This window comes from Dasypus novemcinctus, chromosome 15, assembly GCF_030445035.2.
Source record: "Dasypus novemcinctus isolate mDasNov1 chromosome 15, mDasNov1.1.hap2, whole genome shotgun sequence".
In the NCBI taxonomy this organism is placed as follows: Eukaryota; Metazoa; Chordata; class Mammalia; order Cingulata; family Dasypodidae; genus Dasypus; species Dasypus novemcinctus.
Window position 1 is genome coordinate 79231887 of NC_080687.1, and position 16813 is coordinate 79248699.

At 34.9% G+C, this 16813-nt stretch overlaps 1 protein-coding gene across 4 annotated transcripts in view; it reads right to left on the reverse strand.

Annotated features, from left to right (window-relative positions):
- TDRD3 (tudor domain containing 3) overlaps positions 1-16813 on the reverse strand; it is a 223892-nt gene that overhangs the window by 80851 nt on the left and 126228 nt on the right. For all 4 annotated transcript variants that reach the window (XM_012526884.4, XM_058276597.2, XM_004462806.5 and 1 more), the window contains exons 6-7: positions 4969-5040; positions 1491-1640 (exon numbers count right to left, since the gene is read on the reverse strand). In XM_012526884.4, coding sequence (XP_012382338.1) covers positions 1491-1640; positions 4969-5040 — 222 coding nt within the window. The remainder of the gene's footprint in view (positions 1-1490; positions 1641-4968; positions 5041-16813) is intronic.

Here is a 16813-nt window from a genome sequence, read left to right on the forward strand (position 1 = left end):
ATAAATAAAAAATAAATCTTTAAAAAAGAATAGTAAGAATCACATTTTTTGAAAGGTATAGGTAAGCAGATGGGGCTCAAGTGATTGAGCTCCCACCTACCACATGGGAAGTCCCAGGGTCGGTTCCTGTGCCTCCTGGAGAAGACGGCCAAGACAGCAAGCTGGCATGATGGAGCTGACATAACAAGATGATGCAACAAGGAGACACAAAGAGGAAACACAATGATAGCAATAGCAAAAGCAGGGGGTGGAGGTGGCTCAAGCGATTGAGTGCCTCTCTCCCACATGGGAGGTCCCAGGTTCAGATCCTGGTGACTCCAAAGAGACGATGAGCAGACACAGAGAGAGCACACAGCAAGTGGACACAGAGAGCAGACATCAAGCACAAACAATGAAGGGAGGGTTGTGGAATAAATAAATAAAATAAATCTTAAAAAAAAAAGAAAGCTATAAGCAAAGGAATGACATGATCTCTGCCAGGTAGTGTTCTAAATGTTGTGTTTTTTTTTTTTAAATTATCAGTTTTAATGCTCACAGCAACCATATGAAGTAGAAACCATTTTTATTCCATTTTACAGATGACAAAAAATGTGACACAAAAAAGCTAACAACCAATCCAAGGTTGTCAGGTAAATATGCTTACAGGCTACCTGACCCCAGAGCTGGACTGCTAGACTGACAACAGAAAACACATGGGGCAGGAACAACAAACAAAATTTGAGAATTCTCCTACTAAACCTGAAATTTAAATATGAAAGCAGTTGCTAGTGAAGCTTAAGCAATGGTTCTGAATGAATGCAACTGTATTTCAATCTCACTGGTTAAGAAAAACTACGTAAAAAATTCATGAGTTAAAATTTCTTATCAAAACTTAAAAATCAATAAATAGAGAAAACACCTATTCCAAATAAATAAGAAATTCAAAAATATGAAAAGGAAAGCATTTGGCTATCATTAATATACAATGTACTATACATGTATATGTACAAATATACATATAATACAAAGAAAATTTTTTTTACTATACATTGAATAGAATTAAGAATAAAAACTGATAAAATTTTTAATCCTGAGTCACTGATTTACCCTTTAATTTTTACCTGTATTCCTCAGAAGTTGCTCTTATGGGGGAAATTATCCTGAAAAAATGACATCTAGCCCAATAATGGGAAACTCTCTGCCATAATAAAAAGTGTTCAGTTGTTACACTGTTATAAAGAAAAGGAAGAGGGAGACAAGAAGGGCAGGTTGCTACCATTAGTAACTTACTGTAATTGCAAAGCTATTCTGAAAACAAACATGTGAGTAAAACGTGTAAGTTTAAAATACCATAAGGCAGTAGGCATTTTCTATTTAAAGAATATGTAAGAAGAATAATGTTAAGGGTTTGTTCAATTAATTATCTATGTGAAAAGAAACAATGATCATGAGTAATCTAAATGAGCATAATGAGAAATAAGAGAAATCTGTAATTAGATTTAGTTTCCTACTTCTTTGCTCTTTGCAACTTCTGCAATAGCAGCAGTCCTTTGCTTCTCAAATTCATCATTATCATTTGTAGGCTTAGCAGGCATTGTTGTTTGCAAGGTCTTTCTTCGATCAAGTTCTCTGCTATCCACTTGGAAATTAGATATACATTTCTGGTAACAATAAATAAAAATAAATGAATCCAATAGTTCAGAAAAGATTCATGTTTTTCATTAAAAAGGAATACTTCTACAAAAGAAATATTTATTATCTCTTACAACAGTTGAGAGCTTATAAAAAATAAAATCCCATCCTATAGATTTAAAAATAAAGGTAGAATATTGAGTAAAATGACTTAAATAAATGTAACTAGTAAATATAATTAAAAGCTATACAAAATTGTACCCATTTAACATTAGGCATACATTCAAAACACATTTCTAAAGAAAAGATCTAAATTTCATTTTAGGATAAGCATTTGAAATAATTTTCAATTTCAAGCAAACTATACTAGTACACAAGAATTAAATTCCACTTTTTAACTAACAGTTTAATTTCCCCATTACATGAGGGCAGGGGAGGTAGTTATTTTAACATATGAAAAAAATGCCTCTGAACTTATAAACCAAAAATCTAAAAACATTCCTCCCCACACATCAAGATGCAAAGTTTTTAGTCCCATAAAATAAATTTTAAAAGATAACATTTCTTTAAAAGACTCTACTTTAATACTCTACTCCAATCCTAGCAGTAAAAAAATCCCATAAAAGAAATTATTTTCTCAACGCAGTGACCAAAAGAAGAGGAAAACATCTTCTCAAAGAAATATTATAAAGTATATTTTCAGCAATATAAATACATACTTTTGATACCAAAACACGGTTGGCATTATCTATCTTGAACCCATGTTTCAAGGCTGAAACAGGTTGTACAGGATTGAATCCATACCTTTTTTTTTTTAAAGATTTATTTATTTTATTTATTTTTCCCCCTTCTCCTCCTCCCGCCCTGCTGTTTTTGTTGTCTGTGTTATCTTCTTTTCTCATTTTCTCTCCTCTAGGATTCACCAGGATTCGATCCTGGAAACCTCTGATGGGGAGAGAGGTTCCCTGCCAATTGTACCCTCAGCTCCTGGTTTCTGCTGCACTTCACCTTGACTCTCCCCTTGTCTCTTTTGTTGTGTCATCATCTGGCTGCGTGACTCATTTGCATGAGGCACTGGCTCACCATGCGGATACTTGTGGGGGCACTGGCTCATCGTGCAGGCACTCGTGCAGGCACTGGTTTGCCTGGTGCGCACGTTTTCTCTTCTTCTTTTTCACCAGGAGGCCTCAGGGATTGAATCCAGGTCCTCCCATATGGTAGGTGGAAGGTTTATCACTTGAGCCACATCTGCTTCCTCATACCTTTTTTTTTATTACACTTCCTAACACAAAAAACTATAAAGCACCCTACAAATTCTTGAAAATAATTAGATCATAAATTGCTCTGAAAAAAAAAAGTTGACTGTGTATTTATGAAAGAGAAATATTAACACCAAAATTTTAAGGGGAAAGTAAATTCCTACATATAATTTATAAATTATTAGCATCTTAGCACTCTTTTCATTCAGGGCAGGGGAAGGCGTGTTGTTACATTGTGAGAAGTGACAATATCAACAACGCTATTGGGCCCCATACCTCTTTTATCTTGACTTTCCCTTACTCTAAAATAGTAGAAAAGGAGCATATAATTAAAATACTTTAAAAATATCCATAATACAAATATAACTTTAATTTAATTTTGAGTGGACCAAGTTTGTTTTTGAAGAGGATAGCAGTAAACTGACACCATCCATTTATCTTCTGATCAACTTAAATACCTGTAACTCATAGAAAAATAAAAACAAAATTCTTGTTAATATTGAAATTTAGGTCTCTGTGTTTCCTACCTAATACATCTCTAGCTCATCTTCATTCTAAATCAGATCTCTCAAAGGAAAATAAAGAGGAAATGCAAGGCAGATTATCAATAGCTAAATTTTGGTACCATTATGAGGAATAGGAAGCTGCCATAGGGGTTATTCTCAAATCTTCAGAGACATAGTAAGGAGAGATTAGAGGAGATTGCTGGGGATATAAGTGGATGCTAAGTACAACCAGGAAGGTGCAAGCTACCTCAAGGTAGCATTTTGCAGCAAGAAGTAGTTGAAAAACAGGGAGTCTAGAGAGAAAACTTTTAATTTATGTGGGTAAAGGATCATAGCTGTTGTGACTGAGGAGTAAAATGCTAACTAGAAATTATTAAAATAGGATAGGTTAGGGGAAAAATACTTTCTTTAGTAGTAATATTTTGACAATGTTCTTTATTCATTAGTTAAAAAGGTTTAAAAACAATGCTAGTTAATCTAGAAATTACAAAATACTTTTGAAAACGAAAAAAAAAAAAAAAACCAATGCTAGTTATTGGTGGTAGGGTGAGATGTTATTTATTTCTGTTTTGTAAGTTCATAACTATTATACACTTATTATGTATGTTTATGTATGAGTGATTTATTTCAATAAATTTAAAAAGAAAAAAAAAGGGAAAAAATAAATAAATAAAAGTCTTTGAAATGAGATAGTGTTATGGACTGAATTGTGCTCACCAAAAAGATATGTTGGAGTCCTGATCCCCAGGACCTCAAAATGTGACCTTATTTGAAAATAGGATTCTTACAAATAGAATTAAGCAAGTAAAAATGAGGTTACACTGGAGTATGGTAGGCCCTTAATCCAGTATGAATAGTGTCCTTAAAAGAAGAGGAACTTTAGACATAGAGGACAGAATGCAATATGATGCCTGAACAGTGAACATCATGGATTGTCAGCAAGCCTTCACCAGAAGCAGGAGAGAAGGAACAGATTCTTTCCTATGGACGTGTGGACAACTCAATTTCAGACTTCCACAACTGTGAGACAATAAATTTCTGTTATTTTAAGCCACCCAGTTTATGGTACTTTGTTACAGCAGCCCTAGGAAACTAAGACAGATGGGTATTTGGGTTGAGGCAGAAGAACAGAATCTTGGAAGGAACAGTTCCAACAGCAGGTTCCCTTAAAGCACAATGGTATCTTCCCTGCCTCTTTTCTTCTCAACTTGGTCTTATCTCTCTATACACATTTTCTTTTCTCACTCTCCAGTTTGTTTTCATTGAGAAACTTTGGCATATTTTATTCTGTTTACATTTGAATTTCTCTCTCAGCTCCTGCCCCAATTTTATCTTAAATGGTTGTAAACTGCTCTGCAGTATGGCTCTTAACTGCTTCAATCTTTTGGTCAATAGGTCTTGAAAAAAGATTCTACCAACAATTTCATTACAGGCAAGGGGAAAAATTAATAATTATTAAATTCCTAGTACTTAATATATTTTCATATAACACCCATAAGCCCTGAATAGTTTCACATAGAACTAAACACAGAATACAAAGGAAAAACATTTTTCCCTGATTAAAATTAATCTTCCAACTTAAAAGTCATTACCTGTCCAAAAGGCACAAAAGGGGGTGGTCCACCTTCAGTTCCAATATTACTTCTATTGTGTTTAGACAAGCTCTGTGAGAAAAGTGAGTCGTTAAAACAAAATTATACATAAAAATATATCTACGACACTTACACAAGTCATCCACTTCTTTTACTAGTTACTTAAAAGAAACAGAGAAAAAAGCCTTATACATACTATTTCAAACTATATAAAATATTTGATTACTAAATGCAACAAATATGCAAAGGCTTTCCCTCGTCTTCACTTATCAAAATACACATTCACACATAGCTTTCATAAATATTTATCAAGCTGTTCCCCTAAAGAGCAAAACACAGTTAAAAAACAAAACAACAAGCAAAAAACTCTTCTCAACAAGTAGTCAGTTTAAAGGTAACAAACTTTGGTAACAAGAATTTTGCTTTAAGGCATACTAAAACAATAACCTGAAAGATAAATATTACCTAGTTAATAATACTCAAGACTGACTACTACTTTAAGTTTTTAGATACAGAGTATATTAACAAGCAACACATGGAAAAAATGGATTTCTAATTGTTTAAAAAGAAATCAGATTGTTATAATTTATAATATGGAGGTGACTTTTAATTACAATAAAATCTTCTTCATAGAATAGGGGTTCTTAACCTTTTTTCTTCCACAGACCCCTATGCCAGTTAGGTGAAATGAACACTAGTATAATTTATTTATTGCATACATTCATAAGTGAAGGAAACACTAGATTTCAGTTATGTCAGAGAAAATAAAAATAATAAGCTGATTTTTTTTCCAATTCAAGCTCATAGGCCCCCTGAAATCCTTCCACAGACCCTTTGTGGGTCCACGGACCCCTGGTTAAGAACCCCTGTCATAGAGGATGATGACATATGGAGATGACATATGGGAGACAAAGAAGGAGAGGGAGAGGAAACGGGCGCAGAAGTGGGAAAAAATAAAAAAAGACAGGAGAGATCTGCAACTTGGACCTCTTAGTCTAGACCCCTCTTCCACAATCCATCCTCCCCAACTTCAGGGTCACACTGTGACCCTGGCGGAACACCTCCAGCCATAGTCAGGCCCCAGAGAGCCACTCAAAGCAGCAATTTGTAAACACATGGACATTTAGACATAGGGATTCATGGCCAAACAGACTCTGGGAGAAGCTCAAGCACTGGGTAAGTATAATGTATATAAAAGGGCCCCCAGGAAAAAGAGACCTGTGGTAGAACTGTTAGCTAGTGATGCACACACCCAACCCAAGTCTCTAATTACTGGAGCACCTAAATGGGGGGAAAAAAAAAAGTGTTTTTTTTGCATGCTGATGCCTCTGGCTCCCTTGGGTGGGATGCTCTAACACAGAATTTACTGGAGGCATCAAAGTCTCACAGAAAAAAAGGGAAAAATTGAAATGCTGTGTGGCAGGACAGACCCCAGGAATGAATATTGTAATATAAATAGGACACTGAGACTTGGAGGACAGTTGAGTAAAGCCACAGGGGATGGAAATCTGCATAAAAATAAACAGAAAAGTCCAGGATTCAGAGAAGGAACAAAGGAAAGGAAACCTCCTGGAGGTAAAACTATTTTACACAGAAGTACAATCTTAAAAGTTATACCACATGTCCCGGGCAAGAAACATGTACAGAAGACCTGAGAAAATCTGAACACAGGATGCTCTAAAGGTTCAGTATTAACCGGACTAAGAGTTGAAGAAGACATTAACAGACAGCAAATCTACAATAAAACCCTAGGCAGGAGAGAGAAACTGACTTTCAGAATTGGTACATCGAAATAATCAGAAGCCCAGGCATCAGCAAAAATTATAAACCATACTAAGAAACATGGATATGTGGCTTTTGAGCCACATATTAAACCTTCAAAGGAAACTGACTATGGAACAACTAATCAAAACAAGTTCAAACAAATCTCCTAAATCAGTGCAAGGAGTTGAAGTGAAATATGGATAAAAATAAATATGAATATAGAGCTAAAAGATATGAACATATGTAAGATATTTCTGTATGAATAAAAATTTAAAAAGAAACAACTTAAGGGGAAGAAAAACAATGGAGATTAAAAATACACTAGAGGCATAAAACAGCAGGTTTGAAGAGGCAGAAGAAACAATCAGTGAACTACAAGACAGGTCAATTGAAATCATACAATCAGAAGAAAAGATAGAGGAAAAAAAACAGGAAAAAAGGAGCAGAGTTTAAGGGACCTGTGTAACAGCATGAGGTGTACCAAAATATGTAATCATGGGAGTCCCAGAAGGAGAAAAGGGGCAGAAAGAATATTTGAGGGAAAAATGGCCAAATATTTTCCAACTCTTAAAAAAAAGACATAAATATACATGCCCAAGAAGCCCATCATTTACTAAATAGGATAAACTTTAACAGACCTACTACAAGACATAAACTAATCAAAATGTCAAATGCCAAAGATAGAGAATTCTGAAAGTAGCAAGAGAGAAGTGATTTGTCACATACTAGGGATCCTCAATGAGATTAAATGCCAACTTCTCATTAGCAACTATGGAGACAAAAAGGAAGTGATGTTATATATTTAAGGTACCAAAAGGGAGAAACTGCCAGCTAAAACATCTTTGTCTGAAAAAAACTGTCCTTCCAAAATGAACAAGAGTTTAAAACATTCAGTGATGATCAGAAACTGAAAAATTTTGTCACCAAAAGACTTGCCATACAAGAATTACTAAAGAGTTCTTCAGATTGGAAGGAAAAGCCATGACAGTGTGGATTGGAACAGCATGAAGAAGTGAAAAATCTTTACTATAGGTAACTAAATGGGTAAATGCAAAACCCAATTAATAGTTCTATAAAGAGGTAATAGTTGACAAAAACAACATAGAGTGGAAATTATAAATCTGTATAATTTCAATCCAGTAGGTTACCAGTTAGGTTTAATACAAATACATGGTAGCCACAAAGAAAATATTTTTAAAATGTACAGAAATAGGAATGTGAAAGGAATCTAACAGTTATATTCCAAGAGATAAAATATACAAAAAAGCAATCTACATTACAGGAAAACAGAGAAGAAGATATGACACATAAAAAACAAAGGACAAATAGATGAAGTCCTGTCTTGTCAGTAATACAGAATGCTAATGGATTTAACTTCCCAATCAAAAGACAGAATGGCAGATTAAAAAAAAAAAAAGCCATCATCCAACTGTATATTGTTTATAAAAGACTCACCCTGGAACAAAAGACACAAACAGGTGGAAAGTAAAAGGGCAGAAAAAGATACACCATGCAAACAGGAACCAGAAGAGAGCTATACTAATATTGGAAAAATAGATTTTAAGCTAAAATCTGTCATGAGACAAAGAAGAGCACGATATATTAATAAAAGGGTCAATCTACCAAGAAGAAATAACAATCAAACATTTATGCACTTAACCAGTGTCTCACCCATGAGACAAACACTGGCAAAACAAAAGGGAGAAACAGACACCTCTACAATAATAGTTGGAGACTTCAAAATATCACTTCCATCAATGAACAGAATAGACAGAAAATTTACAAGGAAAGAGTGAACTTGAACAATAAATGAACATAAAAGACATATGCAGAACACTGTACCACAAAACAGCATGATACACATTCTTATCAAGTGTACATGGATCATTCTCCAGGTTACATCACACATTAGGTCACAAAACTAGTCTCAATACATTTTTAAAAAAAGCATTTTCTCTGACCACAATGGAATGAAGCTAGAAATCAAGTACAGAGAGAGAAGAGGAAAATCCACAAATAAATGAAAGTTAAACCAGACGATCTTAATCAATAGGTCAAAGAAAAAAATTACAAGATATATCAGGAAATATCTTGAGACAAAATGAGAAGACAACCTAACAAAACCTATGGGATGCAGTGAAGACAATGCACAGAGGTAAATGTACCACTGTAAATGCTTACTTTAAAAAAGATGAGAACTCTGAAATCAGGGACTTAACCATATTTTTGGAGGAATTAGAAAAAGAACATACTATACACAAAATGAGGAAAAGGAAGTAAATACAAATTAGAGCAGAAATAACTGAAAAAGAGAATTTTTTAAAAGCCAGAGAATTTTTTAAAAGCCAGAGAATTTTTTAAAAGCCAGAGAATTAACAAAACCAAAATTAGTTATTGGACAGATCAGTAAAAAAATTAAAAGAGAAATGAAAGGGGGGACATTGCTATTGACCCCACAGAAATAAAAATGCTTATGAAAGGATACTATGAACAACTGTATGTCAAATTAGAAAAGCTAGATGAAATAGACAAGTTCCTAGAAACACATGAAAACTCACTTACTCTAGAAGAAACAGAAGACTTAAACAGGCCAATTACAAGAGATTGAATCAATAATCAAAAACCTCCCAGCAAAGAAAAGCCCAGAACCAGAAGGCTTCAGAGCCGAATGCTACCAAATATTCCAAGAAGAATTTAGACCAATCCTGCTCAAACACTTCCTAAAATTTGAAAAGCAGGGACAGTACATGTTTCTGAGGCTGACATCACCTTCATACCAAAGCCATATAAAGACACTACAAGAAAATGACAGACAAATATCCCTTATGAATGGATATACAAAAATTCAACAAAATACTAGCAAACCCTATCCAACACCACACTAAAAGAATTATCCACCATGATGAAATAGGAATTATTCCAGGTATGCTATGAAAGCCAAATAATATAATATACTACTTCAACAGAATGAAGGGGAAAAAAATGCATGATATCTCAACTGACCCAGAAAAGACATGTGACAAAATTCACCACCTCTTCTTGATAAAACAGAATAAAAACTAGGAAAACAAGGAAAATTCCTCAACATGACAAAGGGTATATATGAAAAATTGAGAGCTAATATCCTATTTAATGGTGAAAGAATGAAAGCTTATCTGCTAATATATAGAGAAAAACACAGATCCTCACTATCACCACTGTTATTCAACAATGTATGGAAAGTTCTAACCACAGCAATAGGTAAGAAAAACAAATAAAAAGCATTTAAATTGGAAAGGAAGAAATAAAATTTTTGGTATTTGCAGATAACATGATCCTATCTTTAGAAAGTTCTGAAAAATCTACAACAAAGCTATTAGAGCTAATAAATAAATTCAGCAAAGTGATGGAGTATAAGACCTACATGCAAAAATCAATGTTTATATACACTAATAATGAACAATATGAAGAGAAAATTGAGGAAGTTCCATTTATAATAGCAATTTAAAAGAATCAAGTATCTAGGAATAAATTTAACCAAGTATGTAAAGGACTTATACACTGAAAACTACAAAACATGGATAACAGAAATTAAAGGTCTAATTAAGTGAAAGGACATTCCATCCTCATGGAAGATTAAATATTGTCAAGATGACAATTTTACCCAAAGTGATTTACGGACTCAACACTATTCCAATCAAAATTCCAACACAGCCTTCCCTGCAGACAAGGAAAAGGCAGTCATCAAATTTATTTGGATGGGTAAGAGGCCCTGAGTAGCCAAAAACATCTTCCAAAAGAAGAATGAAGTCAGAGGACTTGCATTTTTAGCAGAGGGACATATATAGACCAATGGAGAGTTTGGAAATAAACACTTGTATCTATGGCCAAGTGATTCTTTTTTTTTTTTTTTTTAGGAGATACTGGAGATTTGACCCAGGACTTCAAACATGAGGAGGCACTCAAATCACTGAGCTACATCCACTCCCCTGCCCAACTGATTTTTGACAAGGTTACCAAGTCCACACAATGGGGAAAGAATAGTTTCTTTAACAAATGGTGCTGGGAAAACTGGATAACTATATAAAAAATGAAGGGAGACCACTATCTCATACCATATACAAAAATTAACTCAAATGGACAAAGATCTAAATATAAGAATGAGGAGTATAAAACTCCTAAAAGGAAATAGGGAAGCATCTTAAGGATTTTTAGACAATGATTTCTTAGACTTCATATCTAAAGCACAAGCCAGAAGAGAAAAATTAGATAAATAGGACCTCCTCAAAAGTAAAAATTTTTGTGCAAAGGACTTTGTCACGAGAGTGAAAAGATAACCTACTTAATGGAGGAAAGTATTTAGAATTCATAGACATGATAATAGCTTAACACCCAGAATTTTATAAAGAAATCCTACAACTCAACCACAAAGAGACAGAGACCCAATTTATAAAGAGGCAAAAGATGTGAACAGACATTTCTCCAAAGAGGATCTACAAATGGCCAAAACGTATGTGAAAAGATATGCAACAGCATTAGCAAATCAAAACCTCAATGAAATACCACTTCATATCCACTAAAATGACTACTCTTCAGGGAAATAGGAAGCCTCATATATTGGGGGGAATGTAAAATGGTGAAGCTGCTGTAGTTACCAGTTTGATAGTTCTTTAGAAAGTTAAACATACGACAACCATATAATCTGGTAAACTCACTTCGAGGTGTACACCCAAAATAATTGAAAGCAGGGACTCAGACATCTAATAGTGCCAATATTCACAGTGACGTTATTCACAACAGCCAAAAGGTAGATGCAACCCACATGTCCGTCAGCAGAAAAATGGATAAACAAAATGTGCTATATATATACAATGAAATACTAATCAGCCTTGAAAGATATGAAGTCCTAATACGTGCCACTATATGGGTATAACTTCAAGACATCATATTGAGTAAAATAAGTAAGACAAAGAGGAATGGATATTTTATGACTCAACCTATATGAAATAGCTAGAATATACATACAAAGAGACAGAAAATAGAGTACACATCAGAAGGAGTGGTGATGGGTAGGTGGGAATGGGAAAAATGGATAATGGGTATAGGGTTTCTGTTTGGGGTAATGGGAAAGTTCTGAGAATGGATGCTGGTGAGAGTAGTACAATAATGTGAATGTGATTAATGCCATAATGAATGTATGCTTGGGAGTGGCTGAGAAAAGAAAGTTTAGGTTGTAGGTATGTTTCCACAATTCAAAAAAGGGAGAAACTAAAGAGACAATGACAATTACATGCTATACATGATACTGTACTGGATCTAATAATGGAGGAGAAAAGGCCCAAAAGGATATTACTGAGTTATGTGAAAAGTTGGAATATATACTAAAGGTTTAATAAAAATGTTAAAGTTCTTGAATTTGATAACCACACCTGAGTGAATATCCTTGCTCTTAGGAATTTTACATGAAAGTATTGTGTTCAAGGAGCATGATATATACAACCTACTCTCAAATATTTAGAAAACTGATAAGATAGGTGGACTGATAGGTAAATGGATAGTTGTAATGATACATCAAATGTGGCATAATGTTAAAATTGGTGGACATGGTATTGGGGTAAGGGATAATTTAGAGTTTTCTGTATGGATTTTACATTGTTTTCAACTGTCCTGTAAATTTTAAATTATTTCCAATAAAAAGTTTACAGGAAAAAAAACACAACAAATCACAATTAAGACACTACCTCTACAGCAGTTTGAAATTCTTTTATGAATCCCAAGAAGAGAAAGATTATATTTGTGAACTAATTCATTCCTGTGGGTGTGAGACCTTTTCAATTTGACTCTGACAGTGAAGCGTGACTCAGGGTGGGTCTCCGCCCTCTAGCTGGCTCTGAGACACACACAGGAAAAGTGAGCACCGCCATTTTGACACAGCCATGTGAGAGAGAGGACTCCAGGTTTGCCTACAGCTACAGAAAGGCAGAGAAGTCCCAAGAGAATGAGAGATGAGGCCCAGAAAGAGACAAGCCCAATGCCTTGTTTCCCACAGCTGAGCTTCAGGAGATGATAGATTCTAGAGGGGAAGACAGAGATCTTGGCAGAAATCAGCAGCCATTTTTGTTTAGCCACATGGCTGAACAACTAGATCATTAGTAGCTGACGTTGGTGAGAAAGCCCCTGATGGTGCCTTGATTTGGACATTTCCTGGCCTCAGAACTGTAAGCTTTTACCACTAATAAATTTTCCATTGCCAATCCTTTCCTGATATTTTGCATTGGCAGTCCTCTGGCAAACTAAAACAACCACACACCCACTAGATTGGCTATTACAGCAAATGGAAAATAGCAAGTGCTACGGATGAGTAAGAACCTTAGTACATTGTTGGTAGGAATATAAAATGGTACTACCACTATGGATAACAGTCTGGCATTTCATGAAAAATTAAACATACAGCCACTATATGACAAAGTAATCCTACTTCTAGGTATATAACCGAAAGAACTGAAAGCAGAGATGAGAACAGATATTTGTAGAAGGAAGGAAATTAAGAAAGAGTAGAACTAAGTGATACAGAGAAAAATTAATAAAACCAAAAGCTGACCCTCAGAAAAGAACAATAAATATGACAATCTCTAGTTGGAATGATAAGGTCAAAAGAGAGAAGATATTATCAATATTAGAAATAAAAGAATAATCATTACAGATGCTTCAGACAATGAGACATCACTATAAATGCTTCTTACCTTTTATAAAGAACTTATGCCAACAAACTGAACAACTCAGATGAAACAACAAAGTTACCTGAAAGATACAAATGACCAACACTGACACAAGATAAGAAAAAGGAAATCTGAATAGCCATATATGGTAGTTTACAGGTATATCCCAGAAAAACATGTTCTTAAAATCAATCCATTCCTGTGGGTGTGAACCTACTATAAATAGGATCTTTTGATGAAGTTATTTCAGTTAAGGTGTGGCCCAGTGGAATCAGGAAGGGTCATAACACTACTGAAAGCCTTATACAGAGGGCAATAGAGAGAGAAAGCCAGAGGGAAAAGTCAGAAACTGAAAGTCAATGGAACCTAGAAGAGAGCCAGAAGAGGATGCCATATGCACTGCCATGTGAAAGAGGAGCCAAGTCCCAAGGATCAAGAGCAAACATCCCAAAAAAGTCCCATCTTTATGACACCTGATTTTGGACTTCTCTTAGCCTTAAAATTGTGAGCCAGTAAATTTCCATAGCTTAAGTCAACCCATTGCATGGTATTTACTTTAGCAAGAAGGAAACCAAAATACCATATTAAGGAAATTGACTTGATAATTCAATTCCCTCAAACCCTTAAAGACAATTCCAGGACCAGATGGCATCACTGGTGAATTCTTTCAAACATTATGGAAGAAATAATACCAATCTTACACAAACTCTTTGAGAAAACAGAGGAAGAAGAACACTTCGCAATTATTAAATAACAACAGCAGTATCATGATACCAAAATCAGACAAAGAAATTAAAAGAAAATTACAGTGTGACATCCCTCATGAAGACACAAAAACCATAAACAAATATTTTAGGAAGTCAAATCTAGCAATATATGATCAACACTATGATCAGTTGGGATTTATCTTAGGTATGCAAGGATGGTTTAACATTAAAAAAAAAAATCAATTCACCATATAAGAATATAGAAGAAAAATCCTATGGTAATCTCAACAGATATAGATGCACAGGACAACATTCGGTAATCATTTATGACTAAAAATTTCAGCAAATAAGAGGAGAAATTTCTCAACCCTACCATAGGTGTCTATAAAAAACCTATAACTCATAATTTATGATGAAAAACTGGATGCATTCCATACAATCAAGAAAACAAATGCAAGATGCACACTACCACCACTTCTATTCAATACTGTACTGGAAATTCTAGTCACTGCAGAAAAAGGAAAGGAAAAAAGAAATAAAAGACATACCAATTACAAAGGAAGAAGCAAACAACATGATCATGTACTTAGAAAATCATACAGACACTGCAAAAAAGAGATAAAACTAATAAATGATAAATGAGTTCAGCATGGTCACACAAGGTCAATATATAAAAATAAATTGTTATTTCTTGTTTTCACAATAAATAATTGGGAATTGAAATTAAATAAAGCTTAACCACTTACAACAGAATCAAAAAACACAAAATAATTAAGGATGAATTTAACAAATATGTAAAGACCTGTGCTATGAAAACTATAAAACACTGCTAAAAAAAAAAGATTATCTAAATAAATGGAGAGATATAGCACATTCAAGAATTGGAAAAGTAAGTATTGTAAAGATGTTTATTCTCCCCAAATTGAACTGGACATTCAATGCAATCATAATCAAAATTCTAGCAGGTATTTCTGTGGAAATTGATAAGATAATTATAAAAATTAAATAGAAAGGCAAAGGACCTAGAATAGAAAAATCAATTTTAAAAAAAAGAAGAACAAATTTGGAGAACTTACATCAAGATTTGCTATAAAGCAACATGAATCAAGACAGCCACACATCGGCATAGGAAAAATGTTTAGACCAACAGAACAGAATAGAGAGTTCAGAAAAAGACGCATATACAGCACCACCTACACTTTTTTTTTTTTTTAAACAAAGGTGTCAAGGTAATTCTGTGGGGAAAAGAATAGTCTTTTCAATAAATGTTGCTGAAACAACTAGATAACCAAAAGCAAAAAAGTCAGCAGGACCCTTTTCTCATGCCATATATAAGAATCCACTCAAAATAGACCTACTCTAAAAACTGAAACTTCAAAATTTCTAGAAGAAAATCTCCATGATGAAGAAAAAGGCTAAGATATTTTGGCTAGAACACAAGAATGAGCTATGAAGGAAAAAAGAAAGAGAATCTGAATTTCATAAAAAATTCTGCTCTTCAAAAGACACTATTAAGAAAATAAAATGGAAAGCCACAAAGAGTGGGAGAAATATTCACAATACATATATCTGACAAAGAACTTGTATCAGAATATATAAAGAACACTAAAAATTCAATAATAAGAAAACAAACAACCCAATTTAAAAATGGGCAAAAGATTTAACAAAGAACAAATATGAATGGGTAATATGCATATGACAAGAAACTTAACATCATTAGTAATCAGGGAAATGCAAATTAAAACCACACGAGGGGAGCAGATGTGGCTCAAGAATTTGAGCACTGGCCCCCCACCGGGGGGGCGTTCCAGGTTAGGTTCCAGGGCTTCCTAGAGAAAAGGAGAAAGAAAACAAACAAGGAAAGAGATGGCAGGACCAACCCTGGGGAGGTGCTGTGGGTCAGTGGTTGAGCACCAGCCTCCCACATGTGAGGTCCCAGGTTCAATACCCAGTCCCGGTACTTCAAAAAAACAAACATATAGAAGACTTCCAGGAAAATGGCACCAAAGTAGGTATGCAGAGTCTGACCCTCTCACAAAAAAAGTGCAAAGAAGGCAGGGACCTATCTAAAGAAACTGCTTTGGATATATAAAGGATGGGAATGTGCTGAGTCATCTAGGAGGTACTAGAAAGATAAAGAAGCCAAAGAAAACCATCGTTTGCTTGCCTCTATGGCTGGAAATGGCACATATACCCCCTTCCTCAGGGCAAGTAGCCTCAGTGCCGCCTGGCTCGCTGCAGCCAATGTACTGAGAGGGGTGTTCCCTGTGAGGAAGAGGGGTCTGGCAGAGTGTGAAGAGTGGTTTCTCTGCAGTGAGTTTAACCAGCTGAGTTCCCTTTGAATCTCGAACGGTACCCCGACCTGACAGGGAAAGGAGACAGAGGACTGCTCAGGCAGACTGTCAGGCCTAGCTGCCCAGGGACAAAGAGAAACTAGATTAGAGTGGGCAGGGATAGGCACCTAATCAGCAGGATTCTAGCAAGCTAAAGAAGTCTAAAACAGCTGGGGGAGAGGGGACAGACAGCTCTCTAAAGATTAATTAACCTAAGGAGACAATTTAGCTCAGTGCAGGAATTCTCGCCTTGAATATATGAGGCCCCTGGTTCAATTCCCAGGCTCACCTTAGAGATGTGATCAGGAGAGTCATCCACCTAGTTATCAAGCATCCTTATGAC